The sequence below is a fragment of the Heteronotia binoei genome, chromosome 8, assembly GCF_032191835.1.
Source record: "Heteronotia binoei isolate CCM8104 ecotype False Entrance Well chromosome 8, APGP_CSIRO_Hbin_v1, whole genome shotgun sequence".
Classification (NCBI taxonomy): domain Eukaryota; kingdom Metazoa; phylum Chordata; class Lepidosauria; order Squamata; family Gekkonidae; genus Heteronotia; species Heteronotia binoei.
In genome coordinates this window covers 70,891,013-70,918,623 of record NC_083230.1, presented here as the reverse complement: position 1 = coordinate 70,918,623, position 27,611 = coordinate 70,891,013, and the positions used below count along the sequence as shown (strand labels likewise).

Below are 27,611 nucleotides of genomic sequence, written 5' to 3'. Positions count from 1 at the left end.
TCCCATCATCTTATCGACCTATTTTGTTATGGATTTAAAATCTTTACAACAACATTAGCAAGAAGATTAAGTAAGAGTATTCAGAATTATATGCTTCCTGATCAAGTTGGGTTTATCAAAGGACGAGATCTTATGGATAACACGCATAAGGTATTTAATCTTATTAATATATCCAAACAAAAAAAATTATCAACAGTTTTAATATCACTTGACATAGCTAAAGCATTTGACTTGCTAGAAATTGATTATCTTAAAACACTCTTAACAAAAATGGAATTTGGGAAAAACTTTATGACAGCAGTGAATGCTATTTATGATTCTCCATCTGCGGCAATAAAAATTAATACTCAACTTTCCAATAATCTAATATTAGAGAGAGGTACTAGACAGGGGTGCCCATTATCTCCCTTATTATTTGCAATGTCTTATCAAACCGTTAGCTTCACAAATTCAAATTTAATCAAAGGCATATTAGTAGGTAAAACAGAATACATACTTACCTTATTTGCAGATGATATGATGCTACTTCCCCCCCCCCCCCAAAAAAAAAATCGTTACAATCACTTCATTCGGTCCTACAAGAATTTAGAGAACTTTCAGGCTTGGTGGTAAACCAATCAAAATAAAAAATAATGCCAGTAAATTTATCTCAAAACCAACAAGCAGAAATAAAAAGTTTTTCAAATTACCAATGGTCTCTAAACCAAATATCCTATTTATGAATTAGGATTTCAGTAGATACTAATAATTTGTTTAACTTAAATTGTTTAACTTGGCAGAAGGAGTTAAAACCCCAGTTACAGAAATGGGACAAATCCTTATTTTCTTGATATAAAGATGCCATTTAATAAAATCATTCATATTACCAAAATTTATATTTTTATTTAGAACGCTACTTCTGTCAGTTCCCAGAAAGTATTTTCAATCTAGGCAAACTATTTTAAATAATTTTTTGTGGGCCAATAAAAGACATAGAATATGATTTAATATACTATGTCGAAAAATTACAAAAGGGGATATGCAATACCCATCTTTGTTTAATTATTATAAAGCTCCCCAATTGAATAAAATAGTGATAATGTTAAGAAGAGACAACCTTCCTGATTGGTCATATATTTATTCAGTTTTGTCAACGCCATTTCATATCCGTGACGTGATATGGCAAAAAGCCTCTGAAAGACCAATTCAAATAAGGATATTTTTTCAAAATCTATCCTTGATGTCTGAGATAATATGAGATACAAATTACTTCCCAGCCCATCAAGATTCACTTCTTTTATTGGACAAATGTGGTAGTTAACTGCAAAATTTCATAAACAGTATCAAAAATGGCATCTTTATGGCGTTGACACCCTTAATGCCCTAAGTAAGAACAGAAAATTTATAGACAAAACATCATTAGAAACAAAGTTATCTTTTCAAATTAATTGGTTAGAATATTACCAACTTAAACATCTCCAAGAGTCTATTAAACTAATAGAAATAGTAAAACAACCATTAACATTGTTTGAAAAGATTTTACTGTCAGAAACAGGTGTTTCTAAGGGAATACTCTCCAAAATATATCAAGCCATTTTATTTAATACAGAAACTAAAAGATGGCAATATCAACAAAGATGGCAAACAATATGCAGTTCTAATCTTACATTTGGGATTTGGGATAAAATCTGGAATAGTTATGCTACAGCTATTCCCATACTAGAATTTAAGCAGCAGATGCTAAAAGTTATAACTTTTTGGTACACCACTCCCCAGCAATTATCTTATATAACAAAAAAGCTTTCATCACAGTGTTGGAGGAAATGCGGAGAGATTGGCACATATATACATTGCTGGATGGATTGCCCAGCAATAAAACAATTTTGGAAAATAATCCTCCAAAAAATAAAAAATTACTGGATTTTTATTGGAATTGGAGCCAGAAACATTGTTTTTGAATATATGGCCTCATTATGTAGTATCTAAGTTTACTCATGAAACAATAATTATTATATGCAGCAAAATCAAGTATTGCTCTCCTTTGGAAAAGCCAACAGCAATCATCAAACCTATGGCATAAAAAACTATGGAATCTTTATTTAATGAGCAAAATAACATCCAATATAAAATCAATACAGAATCCTCTTCAAGTTAATACTTTTGAAACTATATGGTTTCCTATTTTAGAATATCTAATGCCTCCAGGTGAGATTTCTGATATAATAGAAAAATACTATTTATATTAGCATTTATTTTAATTTAATATTTTGTGTAAGCAGCAGGACAAGTTAATTTTTATTTAATGTAGTATGATGGTCATATAGTTAATTTATTAACACTTTGGTATGAGAAAGTACCTACTTTAGATATATTGTTAATTCATTTTTTATTGTTTGATTAAAATAAAAATTGTTGTTGAAGAAAAAAAAGAAGAGGATTGGGGGATACAAATTATGGTTCTAAACTGGTCATATTCACACATCAGCAGAGACCAATAGCTCTAGACCTCATACAGATAAATAACTGCCTAATAATACTTCATATATTCAGGGGTCATTTTGTAAAAAAATAGGTAGTGGAGCTTATTAGCATAACTCATTAGCATAACCCCCCAGCCAAAAGCAACCCAGTGCAAGAAAGGAGAGTCCTGGGTGAGCGAGGCCTGTTTGGGCTGACTAGAGATTTATGTGTGGGTCAAAAGGCAAGCAAGGCACCTGCCACCCAAAATCACATAAGAAGTGGAGAAAAGGTGGTGCAGGCTTCTCCAGGGGTTAATGAGGGCTGCTGGGGGTGTGGCAAAGCTCCTGGTGGCTGTCTGACTGCCTGTTCTCCTAATCCAGAGATTGTTATGCAGCTGCACCTACTATTCAGTGAATAAGGTAGGTGGGAAAGAAGAGGGGGAGCCCTCAGAAAGGTTCAGGAGCTGTGCTCCTGTGAGCTCTATCTGAATCTGAGGCCTGTATAATACATAATATGAGGTGTTGTGCCAAAACCCCCACGTTTCACTAGGAAATGTGTGGTATTAATGAAATAACAGCATTTTTCTGTTAATTCAGCTATTTTGTCTTGAGCATTTGCTCCTGAAAGATATTTCAGTTATGCTATCCTTGGTGTTTAATATGGGAAACATTAATCCTGACCCATATATTATAATGTATGATGACACTAAAAAGATTATTTATTGAAATGTTTATATCCTGCTTTTCTTACCAGTAACAGTGACTCAAGACCCCTTACTAAAATTTGATCAGAATGCAACAGACAATTTAAAAACAAATTACAATAGATAGTGCCAGTTTCAATAAACTACCCCCTGTAATAGGATACCGCATGGTAACATTTCTGCTCAAGGCCTTACATCTGTTCTTAAGATAACTTAAATAGGAACCACCCTCATGTCCTTGGGAAGGGCATGCCTTAGAGAAAGCTCTGGTTTTACTAATTTTAAGTTGCTAATGTACAGTATGGTTTCTCTGCTTAAGCTCATTTGCATAGCTAGTTTCCAGAATTCTTGAGATTATTAGAAAAAGGGGGCATAATATTTCAAAGAAAAAGCACTTGCAAGAGGTCAGTTGGGGAGGGGGGGGGTGGAACGCCACCTATTAGCAGTTCTGTTCACAAATTCCTTTTAGTATTGGCCTATATTATATCTGCCCAGAGAAAAGGTGAGAATCAGGGGAGAGATGGGGAACCTTGCATCAAGTAATGTTGCTGATCTACAAGTATTGAAGTAGTATAGCTAACTGCTTTGCCTAAGCTTATAGTTACTAGTAATACAAAATGGTAGGAGGAAGATTTCTGTGAAGTGTCTGTAGAATTGGTATTCTAAGGTATAATCTCATGTGAGGTGCTAAATACTTCAACTTTTACTCCAGTAGTGGTAATATATTGTTTTTGGTTTAGGTATCCGTTCCAAATGAGCTGGTGGCTCTTATGAGTGCTAAAAGAGATGGAGAAAAGCCTGATCCAGAAGATAGCACTAGGAAGATATATCGTTTTAGTCAGCCGGTATGATTGTTCACACATTTCGTACACTAAGGTCTGCCACAGAATTCAGAAAATACAGACTTCTGATGTCCTTGAATGACTGTCAGCAAATTGATTTGAGTGTATGAAATATGACATACAACTCTGTTTTTATTAAGTTTGTTTCTCTTCTTTTGGTTAGGTTCCAATACCTAGTTATTTGATTGCTTTAGTTGTTGGTGCTTTGGAAAGCAGGTGAGTGTGACTAGATGTATCTTCATAAATTAACAGTTTGTAGCATCTAGAAAATATTTGGTTTTGAGATCCTGGAGAGGGATTATTTCATATGATTGTTATTCTCTCCCATGGGCTCAAGAGTGGGTTGCAACATGTGTCTTTCTTATATGAATTGGGAAACAGTTGTCCAGTGAGATTCAGGGCTGAGAAGGAATTTGAACCAAGATGCCTTGCAGCCATACCAAACACTTCATCTGCTGTGCAGCACTGGCTGATAGACTAATCCTAATAATATATTAACCCATGATAGACAGATGGCTTTTCTCCTATTATACTGAACTTCTGACTACCCAAAATACAGAATGCCAGCTGTTTGGTCAGCAAGTTTTTAGAAGATGACAATAGGCTCTTTCACTTCTCTTTTCTTCGCTGTTGTCCAGACATTGTTGCCAAGCTACTGGGAGAAGGGCAAGCTGTACACAGTTTGTACATCTTGTTGAGTTTATTTTGGACAAGGTGCTTTTGCAGCAGTAGTCCAGTTGTTGAGCTGCAGAAAGTATTTAAATTGACACTGTTAATAGTTCCGTAGGGCTTGCAAAACCAGGGCTTAACCAGTTCCGTAGGGCTTGCAAAACCCCCCTCTTCCAACTAGCCTTTTAAGATAAACCTGGAATTATCATCAAGCCATCTTGTATATACTGACCTTTATACTGTTTTTAGATTAATGATTTTAATGTTAACTTATATATTGTATAATTTATATTGTTCTGCTTATTGATTGTATTATTTTGTTTTATTGTTATACCATGATATTTTATATCATGCCTTGTAAGCCGCCCTGAGCCTGCTTCGGCGGGGAGGGCGGGGTATAAATAAAAACTTATTATTATTAATCGTTATGAGTACTACTCTTGATTCTGAGAGATATTGTTGGTACACACATAATGACTAATCACAATTTAAGACTAGTAGATAGAACTTGCTTGCAAGAAGGGAAGGCTGGTATCTTTGTGTGGTTTGTTCCCTATCACAATATGATGCCACCACCTGACCATAGCAGCTGTGACTGGCCTGGTAGCGGTTTTGCATCCACCCTGTATGCCAGCTATTAAAATATTAAGAGATTCATGTTCCACAATTATTGTATACATGTTTTTAGTGTTTGAAGTGTTTAAATAGCCACCACCTTGCAGACACTGAATTGGGTGGATAGGTGGCATAGTAGTGTTTTTAAATGTATAACTTTATTTGACATAACAGTCCATGAGATAAAAAGTTACCAAATCAAAGATGGCATTCTTGGTTTTCCTAACTAAACTTTATTCTTCAGAGAGATTGGCCCAAGAACCTTGGTATGGGCTGAAAAGGAGTTGGTAGAAAAATCGGCATATGAATTTGCAGAGGTTGGTGAAAACTTGTTGATTTTATGGATGAATATACCAATCAGCCTTATAATGAGTCAAATCATTGGTCTGTCACAGTCTGTAGGATCCACTTTAACTGGCAGCAGCTATCTCTGGTTTCATGCAGAGATCTTTCACCTTATCTGTTACCTGATCCCTTTAACTGGAGACGCTGGGGATTGAACCCATACTCTACCTGCCACTGAGTCCTTCTGTTTTGTAGAATATTCAGTTTACAGCTGTCATTCCCCCCTCCTTCTGGTGGTTGTAAGATCTGAATAAGACAAAAGAATAATTGGTGTTCTGATATTCTATTTATATGCCTGGCAATTAGATTTTGTTTGTTTCTGATACCTGGAATAGTAATATCAAGCTTGAACATTAGAAATCAGTTTTTTTTATTATTATTATTTCAGACTGAAGCTATGTTGAAAATAGCAGAAGACCTTGCAGGACCCTATGTGTGGGGTCACTATGACTTGCTAGTTTTACCACCATCATTTCCATATGGCGGTATGGAGAATCCCTGCCTTACATTTGTGACTCCTACATTACTGGTAAATGTTATGTTTGTAGATTACATAGCATAGTTTTCTTTAGCTATTACTTGAACCAGTTAAGTCTTAGAGCTTATATAGTGCCTTGTGTTTGGTGAAGATCTTAAAGCTGACCTTACCTTTGTCCAAATTTTTAAAAAAGTTGTGTAATTGGTCTTCTCTGTTGTATGGTGCATGACATTGGCTTGGATTTAGGAAGTAACCTATGAAGTGCTTTCTGGACTGAGATTACATACCTGAAGGGCCATTTCTCCTGGTATAATTTCTGTGCCAGATCTTAAAAGATTTTTCTTCTGATTGTCTCTTCCCTGAGGACCGTTATTTGTCACAACCTGAGTGCAGTCTTTCACATCTGCAGCACCTGACAAGGAAAGAGCCTCCCAGAAGATATCAGATAGGCACCCTTTTTGACACAGTGCTATAGGAACTGTAAAGCTTTTTAGTCTAAGGAGGCTTTTATGGTAATTAAACTGAATCAATGTTCTGTACTGAATCAATGTTCTGACATCATGGTCAAGTCAAAATGTGTGTATAGTGTTGTCACTGGTTTTTGTAAATAGTTTGAGACACAGCTGACAGTGGGAAAGTTGGGATATTAACATTTTAATAACTCCTAACTTGTTTATCTTTTGTAGGCTGGTGACAGATCACTATCAAGTGTAAGTGTAAGGTATATTCATTTGGCGAAACTGAAGATGCTGTATATACTGTGTGAAGTCAAAATTCAAGTGCCTGAAAAGTTAGGGGGTGTGCAAAACTAGTTGAATCATAAGGCAAGACTTACAGCAGGCTTCAATTATAAAAGGCTTGCAGTAGATAGTCTTTTATGTTTTCCTCTTGAATTTAAGAGATCTGCAAGTAGTGCAAATCACTGTAAAATAATAATCTGTTTGGGCAGAAGAGAGAACTTTTATGGGTGCCTCCTGTCTTTTAAAAATATTACTTCATCTGATTTTTAAAGCCAGCTGTACCAAAGGTCGCTGGAAGTCTGTGGGCAGTTAACTCCAAAATTGTCTGTAGGAATTGCTTCCAAAGCTGCAAAAAATGCACTTTTGAAATCAGGGTTTCCAAACTTCGGTTAAAGCTTGACTTAATAAACAGCTATGTTTGGCTACCATGAGCCTAAATCTCACAAGGACTTTGGAAAGAGATACATGATTTTTCTTTTTTGAGCCAGGCTCTACTGGTTCCCCTTTTCCTAAGAAGAAGTAATCTTGCACCAGATGTTGGGGGAAAAGGACTCTGGTGAGAAGGACTTCGCCTCGTATTTCCTTCTCTAAAATATGCATTGAACTATAGGAAAAACATGTGGAAACCCACAAAGATTTGCATGGAGGCATTTAATTTTTCCTACCCTGAAAGCCTCCATAGCAGCTTCCCTTCCCTTCTTTTGGGGTTGCCAACCTCCAGGTGGGCCCTGGCGATCTCCCCATCTACAGAGATCAGCCCTCCCCAGACTTACTAGTTCCAGGTTGGAGAATTCCTAGAGATTTGCTTTGGGATGCAAAGTTTGGAGACAGAAGCAGCCTCGGCAGGGTACAGTGCCACAGATTCCACCTGCCAAAGCAGCCATTTTCTTCAGGGGAACTTATCTCTGTCATCTGAAGAACTTGTTATTCTTGGTGATCTCCAGCCCCCACCTGGAGGCTGGCAACCCTAGTTCCCATAGAGGAAATGGCCACCAGAGGGTGGAATCTATGCCATTATACACTTCTGAGGTCCCCCCTGAGCTTCACCTCCCACCAGATCTCTAGGGATTTCTTAACCTGGAGTTGGCAACCTTATCTCCTCCCCACTCCGCAGCCAACTACCTTTATATGCCCCTCTGTCATAAGCTTTCCCACATGGTGGTGATGTTTTAAGTTTGATATTTTATACTGGTACTTGACAAAAGTCAAGCTTTAACTGAAGTTTGGAAACTCTGATTTCAGGAGGGGTTTTTTGCTTATAGAAGTATGCAGTATTGTATATTGGAAAACTTAAAAAAAAACCCTCAAAAGCTCCCCCCCCCTGGGGGGGAGCCTCTATACAAACTGGTCCAATTTTTGCACATTTGCATGTGAGGGAACCCTCAAGGACTTGTGGGATAGCCCCTCACTTTTCCCAGTATCCTCCTTCTCACACTACTTCCTCTTTCCTTCCTCCTGGCTACCCCCATATCCTCTCCCCTTTCCTTGCCTCATTGTCTCCTTCTCAGCCATTCACCAACTTACCTTTTTTCTACCTCCCATCTTCAGCTATATTTATTATTCATTTACTTCATTTATATCTACCTTTCTCAACAGTGGTGACCAAAGCACTTTATATTATTCTCTTCTACTCCTTTTTATTCACACAACAACCTTGTAATGTAAGACAGGTTGAGAGTATGTGACTGGTACAAAATCACCCAGTGAACTTCCTCAGCAAGATGGAGATTTGAACCTGGATCACACTCACTCTACTCAGAAGCTCTAACCACTATGCCACATTGGCTTTCATAGAGTGGCTGCTGTTGAGAGTCAGCATGGTGTAATGGTTAAGAGTGGTGGACTCTGATTGGGAGAACTGGGTTTGATTCCCGACTCCTCCACATGCAGCCAGCTGGATGACCTTGGGCCAGGCACAGTTCTTTCAGAACTCTCTCAGCCCCACCTACTTCACAAGGTGACTGTTGTGGGGAGCAGAAGGGAGGGTGATTGTAAGCTGCTTTGAGACTTCTTAAGGTATGTAAAAGTGAGAGATAAAATCCAGCCTTCTTCTGAACAGTAGCCAGTAGTCAGGCCTAGTTGAGTCATGGAAATTGGATAGTATCAAGCAACCCAGAGGTTGCTTCCAGGCTTAGGGGTGCCAAACTCCACGTGAGACCTGGAGATCCCCTAGAATTACAACTAAACTCCAGATGAGATCTGGTGAAAATGGCTGCTTTGGAGATTGGACTCTGAGGCATTACATCCAGTTGCAGTCTCTTCCCCAAATCCTGCCCTCCTCAGACTCCACCATGAAACCTTCATGAGTTTTCCAGTCTGGAGCTTGCAATCCTAGTCAGGCATGACCCTGATGAGTCCTCCCTCAAAGGCCACAGTAGACCTGGAAAGGGCCAAGCCCTGTCCCCTGCCTTGTTACAGAAAACTAGTTTGGAATACTATGGTTGCCTAGCAAAAGTCACTAGGAGAATCTCTTGCTTAAAGCTACAGGCAGTCCTTTTATCATTTTGGGTTTTTAAAAAATCTTCCTTTGTTTTGTTTTGTTAGAGTTCACATTTTTCTGCAAACCTGGTGCCCTTTCAGGTTTGTAGAAATATGGTCTGTTCACAGCTCCAGTCACTGGATTTAAGTATCCAAAGATTTGGTTGATCTGGCTATTAGTATATAGATGTCCTTGCCCCTCTCCTGAGTTTTCTGTGTATTGTAGAAGGCCTCAGGACAGGCATAGTTGGTCTTCTGTGCCTGTCATTACAAGGATCTCTGGCCATTGGTGTTCTCTGCAATTTTCAGAACTTCAGAAAGGGAATGCTGTGCATTCTTAGCTGGTGATTTGCCAATTGAATGTTTGGCTCTTTATTTAAGATGCTCTTACTAAACCTGCTTTACTTGTAATTAGATCTTGCTAAAATAAAGCAACTTATTTGAAATAATCACTTCTCCTCCATTGTGGTTAGAAAAACTGTCCATTTGACCACAGTCAAGGAAATTTCAATTGGCAGCAGGTATGCTGTTTCTTCTCCCTTGATGCTGCACCAGCTGTGCAAAGGAGAGGTTATCTTTTTCATAGGTGCTTAGTGTTTAAAGAATCCTATGCTTAAAATGTTTGAGTTGTGCTCTAATCAGATAACATAATATGCAAATTACTTTGTAGACAATAGAGGGTGTATAGTAATACAAAACTAGATATTTTTACACATTTCATTTTAGACATTCTGCTGGCAAGCAGCTTAGACAAATAAGGTTAAAATACTTTAAGGAATTGTAGAGAGTCTTAAATGGGGCAAATGATCAGTTTTCTAAAGTGGTATATATATTAAAGGAATAATTTAGTTAACAAAAGTTCCTACCTCTTGTGTTGGAATTGAGCAATTGTGGACTGCAGAATGTCTCATCACAAATGCTGAAGCAGTTGGGGAGGTTTCTGCTGCTCAGTGGGCATCCTTCTTCCCACTGCCATGTGTGGCTGTGAATGAAGGGAGATCAAAATAACCTCCTGATGTTTTTGTGCTTTTCAGGTTATTGCTCATGAAATTTCTCACAGCTGGACAGGGAATTTGGTAACGAACAAAACCTGGGAGCATTTTTGGTAGGTGAAATCCAAATGTTTTAAAGAAAGGGGGGGGGGAATCTTGCTTTCAGAGACTCTAAGGCAAGTTATCAGATCAATTTACTTGCTTTTTCAGGCTAAATGAAGGACACACTGTTTATCTGGAGCGCCGGATTGGCGGTCAGCTGTTTGGTGAACAGTTCAGGCAGTTCCAGTCTCTGGGAGGCTGGAGGGAATTACAAAATACTGTAAGTGCTTCTATTTATCCAAAGAGTAATTTGACTTTGCCTAAAATGTTTACAGGGTATGTGTATTAATAAAGAAAAGGGAGAACTAAGGCTCTAGCCCCACCACCCTATTAAGCTGAAGCCCTGGCAACAGGTGTTACTTCAAGTCATTAAAATAACCACTGTTAAATGTGTTCTGGTTGTAAACTGTCTTCAGTTTATATAGCAAGATATAATTCTTAAGTAGTAGTACATAGCTAATAATTTGAAGATAAGCCACTATTTATTTCTTACGTTATAATATAAGAAGAAAAATAATACAAACAGAAAAAAGAACATTTTGAGTCAACCTATATAAGAGAAGATCTCTGATGATTAACAGGTACATATAGTAGACAAGTATTATATCAGGGGTGGTCAAGCTTGCTTCATGTAAGAGTCACATAGAATAAACATCAGATGTTTGAGAACTGGAAGAAAGGAAGGCAAATAGATAAGGGAGGGGGAGATGGAAAGAAAGCAACTAACTTTAAATGCATTCTCCAAGCCAGTGGGCAGCACAATGGAGGCTTCGAGAGCCAAACAATATGTGTGAAAGAGCCACATGCAGCTCCCAAGCTGCAGTTTGGCCACCCCTGCATTGTATATTTTCAAAATGTTTTGTGTTCAACAACTCAGTCTTTGAATTATCTTTGCAGGATAGCTTTGTATTTGACACTTCTAATTTAGCATAGATTGTAAAACCATTTCATCAGTTCTAGAAAGGCTTATAATGACTTCTGCTGTTTTTGGGCAAAACTTGTTCTGAGACTCTCTTAGTGGTGAGGTCTTAAGACACAGATGAGAAAGCTCTCTGTGTATGTCTGTATATGTGCGGTGTGTAGCGCAATATCCCTTTTTAGAGCTTGGATCCACATTAACTGGGCAATTTCCTTCAATTCTCCCTTCCTGCTGCAGATCCCCCTTGAGTTGTTCTTCAGGGTTCCCTGTCCAAAAAGGAGCAGTATTTTGCAGAGGTCAGTCCAAGGGGTAGGAAAGTTGCATTCCACTGATTGAAAATTTAGTGGGGATTCAGCCCAAGTTCTCTAAGATTGTTCAAGAGGAAAAACACTCTTGAGCAAACTTGCCATCTTCCAGGCACTTACTAACATTTTTTTTAAAAACTCCGAGTTGAGAATTAGCGGCTAGAGTTAGTTAAGCAGGCTGTCAGTTATAGAAGTGTATGCTCTGTGTCTCTTTTTGGTGACTGTACCTCATGCTGAGCAGAAAAAATAGTAGCAAAACTTTTCCCTGTTTTTGACTTGTTTACATATTAAATTACTGGTGATATGTTTTGTGTATGTAACTGAATTTGTTCATTGATGTATTATACCATACTACTTTTTTCTGTTCATTTGTGCCCCCAGCCCTTTTTTGTTTATCCTATCTTTTTGGTTGCGTATTTTTCTCTTTTTGTTTTGTGGTCTTGTGGTGGTCTGCTGCACACTCAGGAAGACCTGAAACTAGTTATTTTCTGACTGAACTATAACTTAATGTTATAGAGACTTCATATTGACTTCTAAAAAAAGTGGGGATGTTGTAATACAATCCATCTTTTTTTGTATTTGAATGCAGATTTCAGGAGGAAAATAACATCTGTCACAGAGGAGCAAAAGTGAAATGGATAAATGAAGAAAATTGTAGTTAAGAAATAGCTAGCTAATGTTGTGGTTGGTGAGGGGTGGGTAATGACATATACTTACCTCTGTTGGTGAATTAAGCTTGGTTTGTCCTTTATGTCATGCATATAGCATTGTAAAATGATTATTTCCTTATGATTCAGTCTTCATAACTGTGTATGTTCTAGATAAATACACTTGGAGGAACAAATCCTTTGACTAATCTGATCCCAAACCTGAAAGAAGTAGACCCTGATGTTGCATATTCTTCTGTTCCATATGAGAAAGGTTCTGCTTTACTGCTTCATCTTGAGCAACTCCTTGGAGGACCAGGTATTAACAAACTTTTAAAAAGTGCTTTTCTTTTTTCTTTTTCCCATGGCGGCACTCTAGTGCTGTTAGCTGAAACACTTTATTTGCTCCTAGATATCTTCATTGGCTTCTTGAGGGCTTACATCCAGCAGTTTGCATACAAGAGTATAATGACTGATGACTGGAAGAATTTCCTGTACTCCTATTTCACAGACAAGGTTGAGTGCTACTCTTGCAGCTTCAGATTCTGTGGCTATAATTGGTTGAAAATAAAACACTGTTAAAGGGGGAAAAATAAGTTGAAGTGCTCTGTGAGCAGTGTTCCCTCTAAGCTGCAGAGTCTTGTGAGCAAAAATTCTACTTTGTGAGCTACTGGCATTAAAGTTGTGAGCTACTGCATAAATCAGGTCATCCTTACAAGAATGTGTGAGCTGGAGGCTAAAAATCTGTGAGCTAACTCAGCTTAGAGGAAACACTGCCTGTGAGTGATAGACCAGTGGCCCTTCTAGCATACTACTGTATATATGGACTCACAGAAGCTATTCCAGGATGGTGGGAGGTTTCCTGGCCTTTTTATACATTTCTTTCAATTGGTAATGCTGTGGGAGAGAACCTTGGGATTTATTTATTTATGTTAATTTCTAGTCTGCCCTATCCTGCAAGCTGTCTCAGGGCGGATTACAACAGACTTAAACAATAACAATAAGCAATAAAATTAGAAGTAAATAAACAAAACAATAAAATTACTCCATTTCAGGTGGGAGACAACTAATCAGGCCATAATGCAAACAGAGCTGGAACCAATGATGTTCCAATAGGCCTGAAGTTCTGTGTGAATGATCTCCTTTCAATATTTATTTTTGCTAGGTTGCCATTCTTGATACAGTGGACTGGGATGCATGGCTGAACACCCCTGGCATGCCACCAGTAAAACCAAAGTAAGTGTGTGATCTTCCCTTGGGATATTTTTCCTTCAGTTTTTTCATATTTCCAAGACAATCTCAAAACACTTTAGTTTCTAAGAATCAAACAAATGGAATGCTGCAAATGCGATACTACAGTTTGTTGTTGTCTTCCTACAACAGATTAATGCAGCTTGGGAGGCCATTCTTGATTGGGAAACAGTATGTGGGGGAGGAGAGGAATTACATGCCCTCTCTTCCTTTTGCTGCAGCTCTGATCTACCATGTCTCCTCTTCAGTTTGGTGTAGTGGTTAAGTGTGTGGACTCTTATCTGGGAGAACCGGGTTTGATTCCCCACTCCTCCACTTGCACCTGCTGGAATGGCCTTGGGTCAGCCATAGCTCTGGCAGAGGTTGTCCTTGAAAGGGCAGCTGCTGTGAGAGCCCTCTCCAGCCCCACCCACCTCACAGGGTGTTTGTTGTGGGGGAGGAAGGTAAAGGAGATTGTGAGCCGCTCTGAGACTCTTCGGAGTGGAGGGCGGGATATAAATCCAATATCTTCTTCATGGCTGGTTTTTCAGGGCCAGACATACATCTGGCATTCTAGTCACAGAACTCTAGTATTGCATGCTCCATATGTTTTTGTTACAAGGTTTTAAAAATTCTGTATCAGTTTTCTGTCATGCAATGAAATAATCACAGCAGACAATAATTTCACTGTAAGAAATCAGCAAATAATCTGAAAGACTAGTTACATATATTCTGTTAAGAATATAGGTGTGGTGTGAAATAGGATGTATGCTCTGTGTATAAATGTCTACCATTACAAGGAAAACACTTCTAAATTTCTCTGTCTTCATCAGGTACGATATGACTCTATCAAATGCTTGTGTAGCCTTGAGCCAACGATGGATACAGGTGAGTTATTACTCAATGAATTCAGCCAGGCATAACATTTCACCTCAAGAATGTAAACCTATTCATGTCAATGGCTTGGACTGAGGTATCTAAAGGATACCTTCTTTCATATGTTCCTGCCCAGTAATTAAGATCACAGGGAGGAGCTCTCCTGATTGTCCCTCTAATGAAAAAAGTTCATCTGGTGGGCACCAGAGTGAGGGCCTTTTTGATGGCAGCCCCACAATTATGAAACAACCTTCCCCAGGGAGGTGTGTCTGGCCCCCTCCATTTGATCTTTAGAAGACAGTTGAAGACAGTTTTGTTTAGGTCAGCATTTGATTTGTTTACTTTTTCTGTTTACCAGCTATCTTAAATTATTTTAATTTTTTTTTCTTATGTACTTCTATGTTATTGTTTTGTTTACATTGTAAGTCACCTTGAGTTCCATAATTATTTTCCAAGTATTTCACTCTTTTATTACTTGATATTTGTAGAAACGACAGAACAAAACAGTAAGGTGATTTGTACTTATTTTTATAGAGTGATGAAAATGATGCATTCTTTGCTCATCAACACACAGCTCTGACTAAGCAGGAGCTTCTGTGTTCTGCACCCAAGAATCAGGAGCATAAAGGGTAGGAAAACAAACTGAATTCCTACTCAGGTGCATCAGCACTGCCTAGATTTCTGATCTTGGTACTAACTTAAAGAATGGTACAGGAACCTGAAAACAAAGCTGTTCTTCCAGGCATCAACAGGCATCCACTAAAACCATCCAGCCTCCCCTGCTGTAGCTGAATCTACCACCATTTAAGGCCCAAACCTGCACAAATCTATCTGGCCCAGTGGCACCAGATAAAAACCATAGAGATGTACATTTTAATTATGGTGTTTTAATGTGATTTTAATTAACTGTATTTATCTGATGTTTTAATCTGACGGTAATCTGCCCTGATCTCATTCTGGGGAGCGTGGAATAATAATAATAGGTGGTGGCGGCAGTTGTTGTTGTTAGTTCAAAGTCTTTCTAGAGCAAGGGGACTGCCCCCTGTATTGCACAATGCCCATGGACATGCACCTCCTGCTGCAGAAGAGAACTGGAAACTCGATCATATGGCACCATGGATCTCGATCATACGGCACCATGGATCACGCCTACTGTTTTTGTAACTTAATTTCTAAATGCAGTTTTCTAGTGCGTTGAATTTGTATGAAATTGCTAGTGTTTGGAAACAAGACCTATATTATGCATCCTGTCTGGAATTTTTTAGACCAGTGTTTCAGATTATTTCTCTGTTGTGTGTTCTAGGCCAATGAAAGTGACCTCAGCTCCTTCAGCTCAGCTGATATAAAACAAATGTCCTCCCACCAGTTTATTGAATTTCTTGCACTGCTGTTACTGGAGGTAAGTGTGGGGGGTGGGAATCATGTATCTGTAATTTTTCAAATTACTCATGCAACTTCTTGCCACACATTAGAGCAGCTGGCCCAGCAATTAAAATGTAAATTACCTGGCATCTCTTTGTTTTTATTGTGTGCATAACTGTATCATAGGGTTGCCAAGTCCAATTCAAGAAATATCTGGGGACTTTGGGGGTGGAGCCAGGAACAAGGGTGTGACAAGCATAATTGAACTCTAAAGGAGTTCTGGCCATCACATTTAAAGGGACAGCACACCTTTTTAAATGTCTTCCTTCCATGGGAAATAATAAAGGATAGGGGCACCTTCTTTTGGGGCTCATAGAATTGGACCCCCTGGTCCAATCATTTTGAAACTTGTGGGGTAGTTTGGGGAGAGGCACTAGATACTATACTGAAAATTCGGTGCCTCTACCTCAAACAGCTCCCCCAGAACCCCCAAAACCTCCAGATCAATTCCCCATATACCTTATGATCTCCACATAGGGAATAATGAAGTGCTCAGCAGACGTTTCCCTCCCCCCCCCGCCGTTTCTGGCGACTCTAAAGCGAGGGAGTGGCCTCTCTACTCACGAGTTGCTGCCAACTTCTTCCAAGTAACACAGACACACTATCCCAAGAGGAAGCCTTTCAATCGCAGACTGAAGCCTCCGGAGGTGGAAAGGCACATGGTCCTCTGGGGGAGGGGCTTCCCCCTCCCACCGGCCAGCTGACTGGGGGCGGGAAGGAGCCTGGGAAAGTGGAAGAACTCTCGCTGGGACCTGGGGATTGGCAAGCCTTGTATCACTCTAAATTATAACAGAAGAGCTATACTGGCCGCCATCATTTTTCCTCCCTTTGCTTCTGTTTGTAGAATGAAGTTTAGATGATGGCCATGTATTTCCAATCGTAGCAGTGTTCTTAAAGTTTCTCCCTAGTCCTGAAAATAGTGTGACATCTTGCTGCCTTCAGAAATAATTTTAAGAAGTTATGTCATCCAGGCCTACGCGCTTGCATTGATAGCTTATGCAGTTTAACAAAATCTAGTTTTAGCTGTTCTGGGTGACTGTTGAGGCCTGATTCAGATATAAAGGTAAAGGTAGTCCCCTGTGCAAGCACCAGTTGTTTCCGACTCTGGGGTAACGTTGCTTTCACAATGTTTTCACAGCAGACTTTTACGGGGTGGTTTGCCATTGCCTTCCCCTGATTCAGATATAGGCATGCACTTAACACCATGGAGGGTGTTTGTGAAAATTTTCTAATATCCCTTTGTGGATTGTGGAATTCATTTCATGAAGAAACTGATATTGTTGGGACATTGTTGAAAGCAGTTACTGTTGGAGGTGGTTATTGTATATTTTGTATGATACATGTTTCTTATAAACGCAAAAGAAAATTTCCAATAGTAATATTCATATTGCCATAACTGATTCAGATATAGGCATGCACTTAAGAAGCCCTGGATATCTAGCTAGCTTTCCTAGGTCAGTTTATTAATCTCCTGGAAAAAGGTACACCCAAGTGATGTTTTTTGTTTTGTTTTAGGTATAGTGTGAAAGTAAAAATATTACTAAAGAATCAAGCCTCCTTTTACTCTTTTTATTAAAAAATAAATATTTACACTTTTACCACAGCCTAACTTAAAATAATACAATATAATCCATTGATTTTTACAGAGATCATTGAAGGAGAGCAATTATTTGAGCTTGTCATTTTTTTGCTTACTAAGGTGAGCAGGTTACAGGCAAGGAGACTCTTCAAAGAAGATCCTTCAACTCAGTTTCCCATATCTAGGCTTTCAGAATTGACTTCCAACAATAGCTAGCTGTCCTACGTGCCAGGGCTTGGATTCTTGGCTACCTTCATGCACCATAGAAGGTTATTTGTATTCAGATATCGTCTTTAATTGAAATTAAATTTCAATTCTGAAATCCCTTAAATATATAAAAACGATTTGTTATATAAAAGCTATATGTTTTATCATAATAGAGAATATAAAAAAATAGTTTTTATGCATCTTTTGGACCCCAACCAACACATCCCATCTTTAAATTATATCTTCACTAGGAATAAGGCCCATTGTGGAGGAAAATACAACGGGCTCTAGAAAGAGGCTCTGGGCAGGTGCCCCCCCCTTGCTGTTTTCCCACCCACCCAAGGCAGCCATTTTCTATAGGGGAATTGATCTGACTTCAGTTTCCCATCTCCTCCTCCCTACCTTCAGTCTCTACCAAGGAAAAGTACGATCTTTCTTCACAGTGCGGACCAAAGCAATTTACATAATTCTCTTATCTTTTGATCTGCACAACAACTCTGTGAGGTAGGTTAGGCTGAAGGTCTGTGACTGGTCTGAAATCACAGTGTGGACCAAAGCAGGAGGGAAGCAACTTCAGCAGGGTATAGTGACACAGTCCAACCTTCAAAACAGCCATTTTCTCCAGGGGAAATGATCTTCGCCATCTACAACCCTAAGAGGTAGGTTATGCTGTCATCCGGTCAGCTTCCGCAGCAAGAGCCTGGGTCTGTCAGACCCTGCACTGAAACACTAACTTCTATATCACAATGGCTGTCATAGGGGGGCTGCTGCTGTATAGTAGCAAGCAGCTAGGCCTAGGGTAGCCAACCTCCAGGTGGAACCTGAAGTTCTCCTGATATCACAACTGAATTCCAGACAACAGACTTCTCTCCCCCTGGAGAAAATAACTACTTTGGAGGGTGGATTCTAAGACATTATATTCAGCTGAGGCCTCTCCCCACCCCGAACTCTGCCCTCCTCAAACTCTACCACAAAATCTCCAGGAATTTCCCACCAACTTGGAACTGGCAGCCCTAGTTAGGACTGGCCCCATTGAGTTCACCCTCAAAGGCCTGTAGTGATAGCTTTCAGACCAACGCACTCTCTCTGTCTCTCTTGCTTTCCATCTCGCCCCCCTCTATCTTGTCTGCTGCCATGGGATGCCATTTTCCCCTGTCTCTGGCTGTTTGTCTTCCAGAGGAGGAGAGGGAGGAGCCCTCAATCAATTGAAGGGGGGCTTTCTCTGGATCTTTCCCTCCTCCTTCCCTCTTTCTCTTCTCTGCAAAGCAGTGGCTCAATCCTTGTGTATTCTGTGGCTGGAGGGTGGGGGTTGCTCTCCAGTGAGGGTGAGTGACAGGCAGCTCAGCCAGTGACTGGGGGGTGGGGGTTGTTCTCCATTGAGATTGAATGACAGGCAGCTGAGCGTATGTGAGAGTAGGTGAACTGTGGCTAGTCTGTGAAAAATTATAGGGGAGATTTCTGTATTTAGCTAGACATTTGTGCCATTCTCAGATGCTTCTTGCACCTGGGCCCTGACATATTAAATTGATTTCTATTAATTATACAATTTCTAATCTATTAGATGTTATATTATCCTGTTACTCTTTTGTTATTTGTCCTTCTGCCAGGCTGTTTTATTCTGGGTTTCTGGAGTCCGTATTAGGTATGTTTAACCAAGAGACCAAGCCAGCCCTTCTTTTAATCTGCAGAAGCATTTTCTGTTGTTTTTTTTTAGTCAGTACCAGCTATTCCTGCCCGTTTCCATGACACAGCATTTTGTCAAGATCCAGTGTAGTTTTGCTGTTTCTAACCTCCATCTCTCTCATTTCAAAAGCGAGTAATCCCAGTAGAGTGGGTGTGATAGTGACTTTTAGCTTTTACGTGTGAAATGTCTAAAGCTAGCATAGTCATTTAGAGTTGGTCACTCTCTTGATTCTTCTTTCTCCATCCCCTGGATCCCCTTTTCTTTTTTAGAACCCTCTTCCAGTGAGCCATGTAAGACGAATGCAGGAAGTTTACAACTTCAATGCAGTGAACAACTCTGAAATTAGATTCAGGTTAGTAAAATCTAAAAATGTGGGAGTTGGATCCAGAAACTCATTATGCCAAGTGAGGAATCTTTCTCTTCACTTAACAGAAGGAAGTCCTTAGATCCAGTGTATAATTCTGAAATGTTTATATAAGTGAAACAAGCATTGGAAGTTATACTATTGAATTTTTTAACCTTATTTTTCAGGTGGTTGCGCCTCTGCATCCAAGCCAAATGGGAAGATGCCATTCCTCTAGCTCTGAAGATGGCTACAGAACAAGGCAGAATGAAGTTTACTCGCCCCTTGTTCAAGTAAGGAAGGCATATAGTTTCCAAATGAGTGACTGTTCTAAAATGTGGGAAAATATGGCTCACTACTGGATGCCCTCTGCTTGATTCTTAATATGAGCACAATAAATATGGGCACAGTGTCTCTTTCCTGTCAGGGTTTTGCAAAATAATCAAATTACCGTCCTCAAAAAAAATTCATCAGGGCCAAAGCTTTTATGTATAGACAAAACTTACCATGTAAGACTTGCTTTGTCATAGTGGAATGAGTGGGTACTTCAAACCATATGTCACAAACAGATAGAAGTTTCCCATCTTGAAGGTGACAGAATGATAGCAATGCAGCTACCACAGTGGCCAGGTTTTGAGCTAGATCATCTGCAAATATGCCATATGCTTGATTACAATATTTTCCTGTCATTGTCTTTCTAGCTAGCTCTATGTAGCTGTGATGCAGCTATGGAAGTTCTCTTTCATGAGGATATTATAACCCCCTTTTCCACATACCAAAGTATCTAAAGTAAAGTGTGACATTCTAAGTTTGGAGGGGAGGGTGTTTAACTGGTGCTATATAACCATTTCCTTTCCCTTTAGGTTAGAACTGTGTGGTCAGCAGGTTGATGGTGTTGCTAGGGTTAGGGTCACAAGGGCTTCCAATTAGATTTTTTTTTATTCCACCTGACCACTAACCTCACTATATTTTCTCTTTGTTAATTTTGCTATTATATGTGTTCCCTCTTATGTGTTCCCTCTTATGTTTCAAAATCTTGAAACAATTGGACACAATATATTATGCTGTCTTCAGATATGAATATCTTTCACAGGTGCAATTGAGTCCAGTTACGGGTCCTTCACACAGAATGCACACAGTCCTAAAAATTACAATTTGGCAATGTAATTTTTAGCACTAAACAGAAAACATTTTAACAGACTTTAATCAATTTTGCATTATGAAATTTGTTGCAGGGACCTCTATAAATTCAACCAATCACGTGATCAAGCTGTCAGTGCTTTTCAGCAGCATCAAGCCAAAATGCACCCAGTGACTGCGATGTTGGTTGCCAGAGACTTGGAAGTGGCTGGACAAACAGCCTAACATTTACAGAATTCTGAGGCCTAACTCCTGCGGAATCTTTTCTGTCCTCCCGAATTTCTTCTGTTCCCGCCTCCCTCAATCATGATAACTTGCTTGTTTGATTACTAACCCAAATTTCTTTTCTGAAGCTGAAAAAATAAAGCTTTTATACTGTTGCTGTACAGCTTTTACAAAATATTTTGACATGATATTTGCCAGCGCAACCCACAGTGTACCATTTTGCTACCTGTACTGCTTATTCAAAGAATACATCTTTTTTGATAGATCACCTTGCATTTTTGTAAACATAATTAAACTTGTATAACTTAACTCTGTGCAAAACTAACTTGCAAATTAACAACATATCCTGCTGATGCTCTGTATTTCTAAAAAAAAGTTGCTGTGAGCAGTTTTCACATAGTGTTCAAGATAGTATTTCGGAAGAATTATTTGTGAATGTCTTGCTCATCCTTCTTTCCCTTGTAGAGAAGTGAGCAGTGTGTTTTCCCGAAACAGAAGTTAAGAAATGAATCTGTACCACCTGTCTGGAGGATGTAAGCAGAGGCCAGAATGTCCATTTGGCATTTATGGCTGGTTTCCTCTAATCAGGAAGTTTCTCCCTTACACCATTCTTTTGTGGGGATTGCTGGGAAGCATGAGTCATGTTAAGACCGTATACTGATCAATTCCTTGTCTTTGAAGAATGTATACATGGTTGTCATTTACTTCAGTGATTGAGCTCCGTGCCCTGAACCTCCTGTTGTATATGCAGGTTTCCTATAGAGCTTTACATATGGAACTATAAGCTAGTTAAAATTTCTGAGCAGTTTATCAGCATGATTTAAAAGGCAGTCTCTGAAAATGTAATGACTACATGCATTTTTTTTGTATGCAGCTTACTAGAAAAATCTACTAAACACATTGCCTGAATTCAGATATGCTCACAAATGTTTTCATTGCCAAATAAATCCATGTTTAGCACTGTCAGGCTTGCTATCCAAATGACGCTTGTTTAGATTGCTGTGGTCTAAAGGTTATGTTTTGATAGTTACTTCATGACCTACATGCTCCATTGACCTCCAAGTTCATAGAACATGCAAACAATACATTTGAATAGCATTTATTATATCATATGGTGCCCTTAATACCAGAGAATGCATTTAGTATGTAATTTCTGAGGTCAGGTCCACATGCATCATGAACACAGTGACTTCCTTATAAGCAATAACAAGCTGTCATAATAACTTAGAATCCTGAGAGATTAGGCTGTTCATGCTAATATTTAGACATAATTTTAGTTTGGTGGGTCTGGTGAGAATGGCAGTCATTAATACATTTTTCCCCACGTGTCAGCTGCTTTGGCTTTGCTTGGAAATGTAAATCTTTTGGATAAACATCCTTATTGTTTTTCAGTGTATGTTTTTTTGTTGATGAAGGGGAGTGTTTACAATGCATGTGATCAGATGGATGAATAGTATGGAACAAGCAAGGGAGGTTTTATACTTTTATCTCAGCTGTATTTATAAGGGAGGTTCTTCTATCCTTAAACGTTTGCCTGGGAGAACTCAGTCACTAAAATTACTACCTGTTACCACCCCAAACTCCTTTGAATTGTGGGATATTTCTCATTAAAATTAGCCTGTATAAAGACTGTAAGCACTTAGGTTGTCAGAGTTGAAATACGTACGCCCACTAATACAACTGATACAAGTAAGGGGTCAAAGAAATGTCACCACCTGAAATTTAGAATATAGATGGTTTCTATCACATTCAGCTAAAGCACATCTTGCTTGAGTTTGAGTCTGAAGAGTCCACTGTAGCATCACTACCATTAGACCACAGTGCAAAGTCATGGGAACAGGAATTTTACTCCATAATACCAGCCTCCACAATGTAACAGCCAATTCACCCAGGCACTAGATTCTCAGAACAGGTGGGAAAATGTCAGGATTGGGTAAGAGACAATCCAGCTTGGCTATTGGGATGTGAACCCATACTCCCTGAATTACTTAGTAAGGTACATTTTGAGCCATATCCTGTTCTTTCTTTTTTATTTGGGAATCCCTCCCTTCAACATGGCTCCACAGCACTCACAATCAAATAACAATAAAACATCAAAATAATAAAACATCACAAGCAAAATTAAAAGCAACTCAGCTGCAGCTTTTTTAAATAAGAAAGTGGCAGAAGAAGCGCAAAAATCCCAGGTAAAAATGTACACAGAGTGAGGTGATTCCTTGGCTTCAAATATCTGGGGTAACAACCATCCTTTGTAAAATTAAGCAGAGCAGATCTGTTGATGTTCTATGGACAGGAAGTTGCATCATAAGCCTGCTTCGGCGGGGAGGGCGGGATATAAATGCAAAAAAATAAAAATAAATGGAGAACTTGGAAATGCCTAATCTAGAGTATATTGAAGGTTGTACAAGAGAATGAAGAAAGAGTTTGTAGAAGTCAGTAATCATGGACATGCAATGTAATGTTTATTAAATGTGCCGATGATACTAAATTGGGAGGGGTTGCAAATACAGTAGAAGACAGAAACAGGATCCAGGATGACCTTGACAGGCTGGAAAACTGGGCTAAAACCAATAAAATGAATTTTAACAGGGATAAATGTAAAGTGCTGCATTTAGGTAGGAAAAATCCAATGCATGGTTATAGGTTGGGGGAGACTTGTCTTAGCAGTATGTGCAAAAAAAAATCTAGGGGTCTTAGTGGATCATATGCTGAACATGAGTCAGCAGTGTGATGTGGTGGCTAAAAAGGCAAATGCAATTTTGGGCTATATCAACAGAAGTATAGTGTCCAGATCACGTGAAGTGATGGTATCACTTTACTCTGCTCTGGTAAGACCTCACCTAGAGTATTGTGTTCAGTTTTGGGCACCACATTTTAAGAAGGATATAGACAAGCTGGAACTGGTCCAGAGGAGGGCAAGAAGATGGTGAGGGGTCTGGAGACCAAGTCCTATGAAGAAAGGTTGAAGGAGCTGGGCATGTTTAGCCTGGAGAGCAGGCAGCTGAGAGGTGATATGATCACCATCTTCAAGTACTTGAAGGGCTGTCATGTAGAGGATGGTGTGGAATTGTTTTCTGTGGCCCCAGAGGGTAGGACCAGAACCAATGGATCGAAATTAAATCAAAAGAGTTTCTGGGTCAACATTAGGAAGAACTTCCTGACCGTTAGAGTGATTCCTCAGTGAAACAGGCTTCCTTGGGAGGTGGTGGGCTCTCCTTCCTTCGACATATTTAAACAGAGGCTAGATGGCCATCTGACAGCAATGAAGATCCTGTGAATTTAGGGGAGGTGTTTGTGAGTTTCCTGCATTGTGCAGGGGGTTGGACTAGATGACCCTTGAGGTCCCTTCCAACTCTATGATTCTGTTATTCTAAATTGCTGAATTTACATATGTTAAGGGAAGTGAATAAAAGAAAAAAATACCACAATAAAATGTAAGAACCAACACTTTGAACTGTGACCAGAATCAAATGGGCAGCCATGACAGGTAATACAACACTTGGGTATGATAAGATCCCTGTATCCAGACCCTGATGGTAGTCTGATTGCAGCATTTTGGGCCAACGGAAATTTCTAGACAGAGTCCAAAGGCAGTCTCACATAGAGTCCATAACAGTAATATAACTTGAATGTTATTATAGCATACATCACCATGGCCAGGTCATGCTTTTTGAGGAAGGTCTGTAGCTGGTGTACCAACTGAAGCTGATAATGATGCTACATGCCATGGAGGAGTACTGAGCCTTCAGCCAAGGCCAGGATCCAGCGCAGCACCAAGCTACAAACCTGTTCCTTCAGGGGAGTGCAAACTTCCTCCAGGAAAAGTTGATTCCTCAATCCTTGAGCAGGCTTGTCATTGACCAGCAGCACCTCTGTCTGGACTGAGCTTCAATTTGTTGTTTAACAACATTGAGGAATGATAACTATCACTTAATTTGTTAATTGTTATGTGCTACTAAAAACAATCCGTCAAGAGATGGAGAAGGGAGCAGGTCCTCTTTTGGCTTAGAAAACCTGTTCTCTTTTTAGTGACTGCTGATTAAAAATATTACTGTACTAAGTAAATGGACACTAAACTTGCGTTGCCATTTTGGAATAATTTAGGAAGGTCAGCTTAACACGCTGAAATGCTGGTGTCAGGGCAAAACAGTTGTGCCTATTTTCAGATATTAAACTATTCATTATGCTGTGTCACACAAACATGCAAAAACTTGTTATCACCTGAAATTTATCTCAAACACTATGGGTGTGGTCAGACAAACACTTTGCTCTGATGTTGCTTTTCCCCAATGGATTTAAAGTGCTCATCCAGACATCCACATCTGTCCTCCATTCCCCTCTCATCAGCCATCCAGCCTCACTCCTGACTTTCCCAACACCAGATAGTCCAGTTTTTTGCTTAAGCCAGTCTCTCTGCACACTTCTGATGTCTGATCTCCATAGCGCACTTGAACCCTTTAGGAGGTCTGACTTCCACTTCCTGGCTGCCATTTTTTCCCTGCTGCATATTTTAACTGCATATTCGTCCAACAGTGAGTAAGTGGTTATGCGCATGCATAAATCAGACTTTTTAAAAAACAAACAAAACAAAGCTGCCCAGCCACCCTCTCTGCGGTGACTGTAGTATGACTGCAGCCTATGTGGGATTACAGAAAGCCCAGACACGTTGATGTAAAATAGAATTACAACTACAATTCCACCAGTGGTCCTGCATATGTATGTGTGCGTATGCACATGTATGCACATGCATGTTCTTCCACCTTATGGCAACCCTATAAATTAATGGCCTCCAAAACATCCTATCATTAACAGTCTTGCTCAGATGTTGCAAGCTGAGACCTGTCGCATCCTTGATTGAATCTATTTCATGTTGGGTCTCCCTCTTTTCCTGCAGCCTTCTACTATGCGGTTCAATGTGGCCAAGTGCAAAGTAATGCACATTGGGGCCAAGAATCCCAGCTACAAATACAAGTTGATGGGGTGTGAACTGGCAGAGACTGACCAAGAGAGAGATCTTGGGGTCGTGGTAGATAATTCACTGAAAATGTCAAGGCAGTGTGCGTTTGCAATAAAAAAGGCCAACGCCATGCTGGGAATTATTAGGAAGGGAATTGAAAACAAATCAGCCAGTATCATAATGCCCCTGTATAAATCGATGGTGCGGTCTCATTTGGAGTACTGTGTGCAGTTCTGGTCGCCGCACCTCAAAAAGGATATTATAGCATTGGAGAAAGTTCAGAAAAGGGCAACTAGAATGATTAAAGGGCTGGAACACCTTCCTTATGAAGAAAGGTTGAAACGCTTAGGGCTCTTTAGCTTGGAGAAACGTCGACTGAGGGGTGACATGATAGAAGTTTACAAGATAATGCATGGGATGGAGAAAGCAGAGAAAGAAGTACTTTTCTCCCTTTCTCACAATACGAGAACTCGTGGGCATTCGATGAAATTGCTGAGCAGACAGGTTAAAACGGATAAAAGGAAGTACTTCTTCACCCAAAGGGTGATTAACATGTGGAATTCACTGCCACAGGAGGTGGTGGCGGCCACAAGCATGGCCACCTTCAAGAGGGGGTTAGATAAAAATATGGAGGTCCATCAGTGGCTATTAGCCACAGTGTGTATGTGTGTGTGTATATATATATATATATATATATATATATATATATATATATATATATATATATATATATATATATATATATATATATATATATTTTGGCCGCTGTGTGACACAGAATGTTGGACTGGATGGGCCATTGGCCTGATCTAACATGGCTTCTCTTATGTTCTTATGTTCTTATTCCTAGCATTATTGCATTTTCCAATGAGTCTTGCCTTCTCAGAATGTGACCAAAGTAGTTTAGTATCAGCCTGACCATTTGAGCTTATAGGGACAATTCTGGATTAATTTGGTCAAGAACCCACTTACTTGTCTTTTTGGTGGTCTATGGCATCTGTAAAACTCTCCTCCAACACCACATTTCAAAGGAATCCATTTGCTTCCTGTCTGCTTTCTTCATTGTCCAGTTTTCACACTCATGCACAGTAATGGGGAATACTATGGCATGAATTCATTTGACTTTGGTCGCCAATGACACATCCTTACACTTCAGGATCTTTTCTAACTCCTTCATAGCTGCCCTTCCCAGTGTCAGTCTCTTACTGATTTCTTGGTTGTAGTCTCCCTTTTGGTTGATGATGGAGCCAAGGAAGAGAAAAGCTTGAACAATTTCAGTTTCTTCATCATCAGCCTTAAAAGTTTTAGTCATTACTTTTGTCTTCCTGATGCTCAGCTGTAATCCTGCTTTGGTACTTTGTTTTAACTTTCATCAGGAGTTGTTTCAAGTCTTCCTGCCAATAATGTGGTGTCATCTGCATCTCTTAAATCATTAATGTTTGTTCCACTAGTTTTCGCTCCAACTTTATCTAAATCTAATCTAATTTTCCTTATGATGTATTCTGCATATAAATTGAGCAGACAGGGAGATAAAATACATCCCTGTTTGACACCTTTGCAAATTGGAAACCATCTTCATATTCTGTCCTAACAGTAGCCTCTTGTCCAGAGTATAGGTTACACATAAAAACAATCAGATGATGTAGCACACGCCTTTCTTTCAAAATCATCCAT

General features: G+C 39.5%; 1 protein-coding gene across 1 annotated transcript in view; it reads left to right on the top strand.

Moving 5' to 3' along the window:
* LTA4H (leukotriene A4 hydrolase) overlaps positions 1-22,366 on the top strand; it is a 35,558-nt gene extending 13,192 nt beyond the window's left edge. Inside the window, exons 5-19 of the mRNA XM_060245216.1 lie at positions 3,883-3,987; positions 4,148-4,200; positions 5,513-5,585; positions 6,002-6,142; positions 6,778-6,801; positions 10,344-10,414; positions 10,512-10,623; positions 12,449-12,593; positions 12,687-12,790; positions 13,440-13,510; positions 14,338-14,392; positions 15,684-15,779; positions 19,542-19,624; positions 19,804-19,908; positions 20,851-22,366. Coding sequence (XP_060101199.1) covers positions 3,883-3,987; positions 4,148-4,200; positions 5,513-5,585; positions 6,002-6,142; positions 6,778-6,801; positions 10,344-10,414; positions 10,512-10,623; positions 12,449-12,593; positions 12,687-12,790; positions 13,440-13,510; positions 14,338-14,392; positions 15,684-15,779; positions 19,542-19,624; positions 19,804-19,908; positions 20,851-20,980 — 1,368 coding nt within the window. The 3' untranslated portion in view covers positions 20,981-22,366. The remainder of the gene's footprint in view (positions 1-3,882; positions 3,988-4,147; positions 4,201-5,512; positions 5,586-6,001; positions 6,143-6,777; positions 6,802-10,343; positions 10,415-10,511; positions 10,624-12,448; positions 12,594-12,686; positions 12,791-13,439; positions 13,511-14,337; positions 14,393-15,683; positions 15,780-19,541; positions 19,625-19,803; positions 19,909-20,850) is intronic.
* Positions 22,367-27,611: the final 5,245 nt, after the last annotated feature.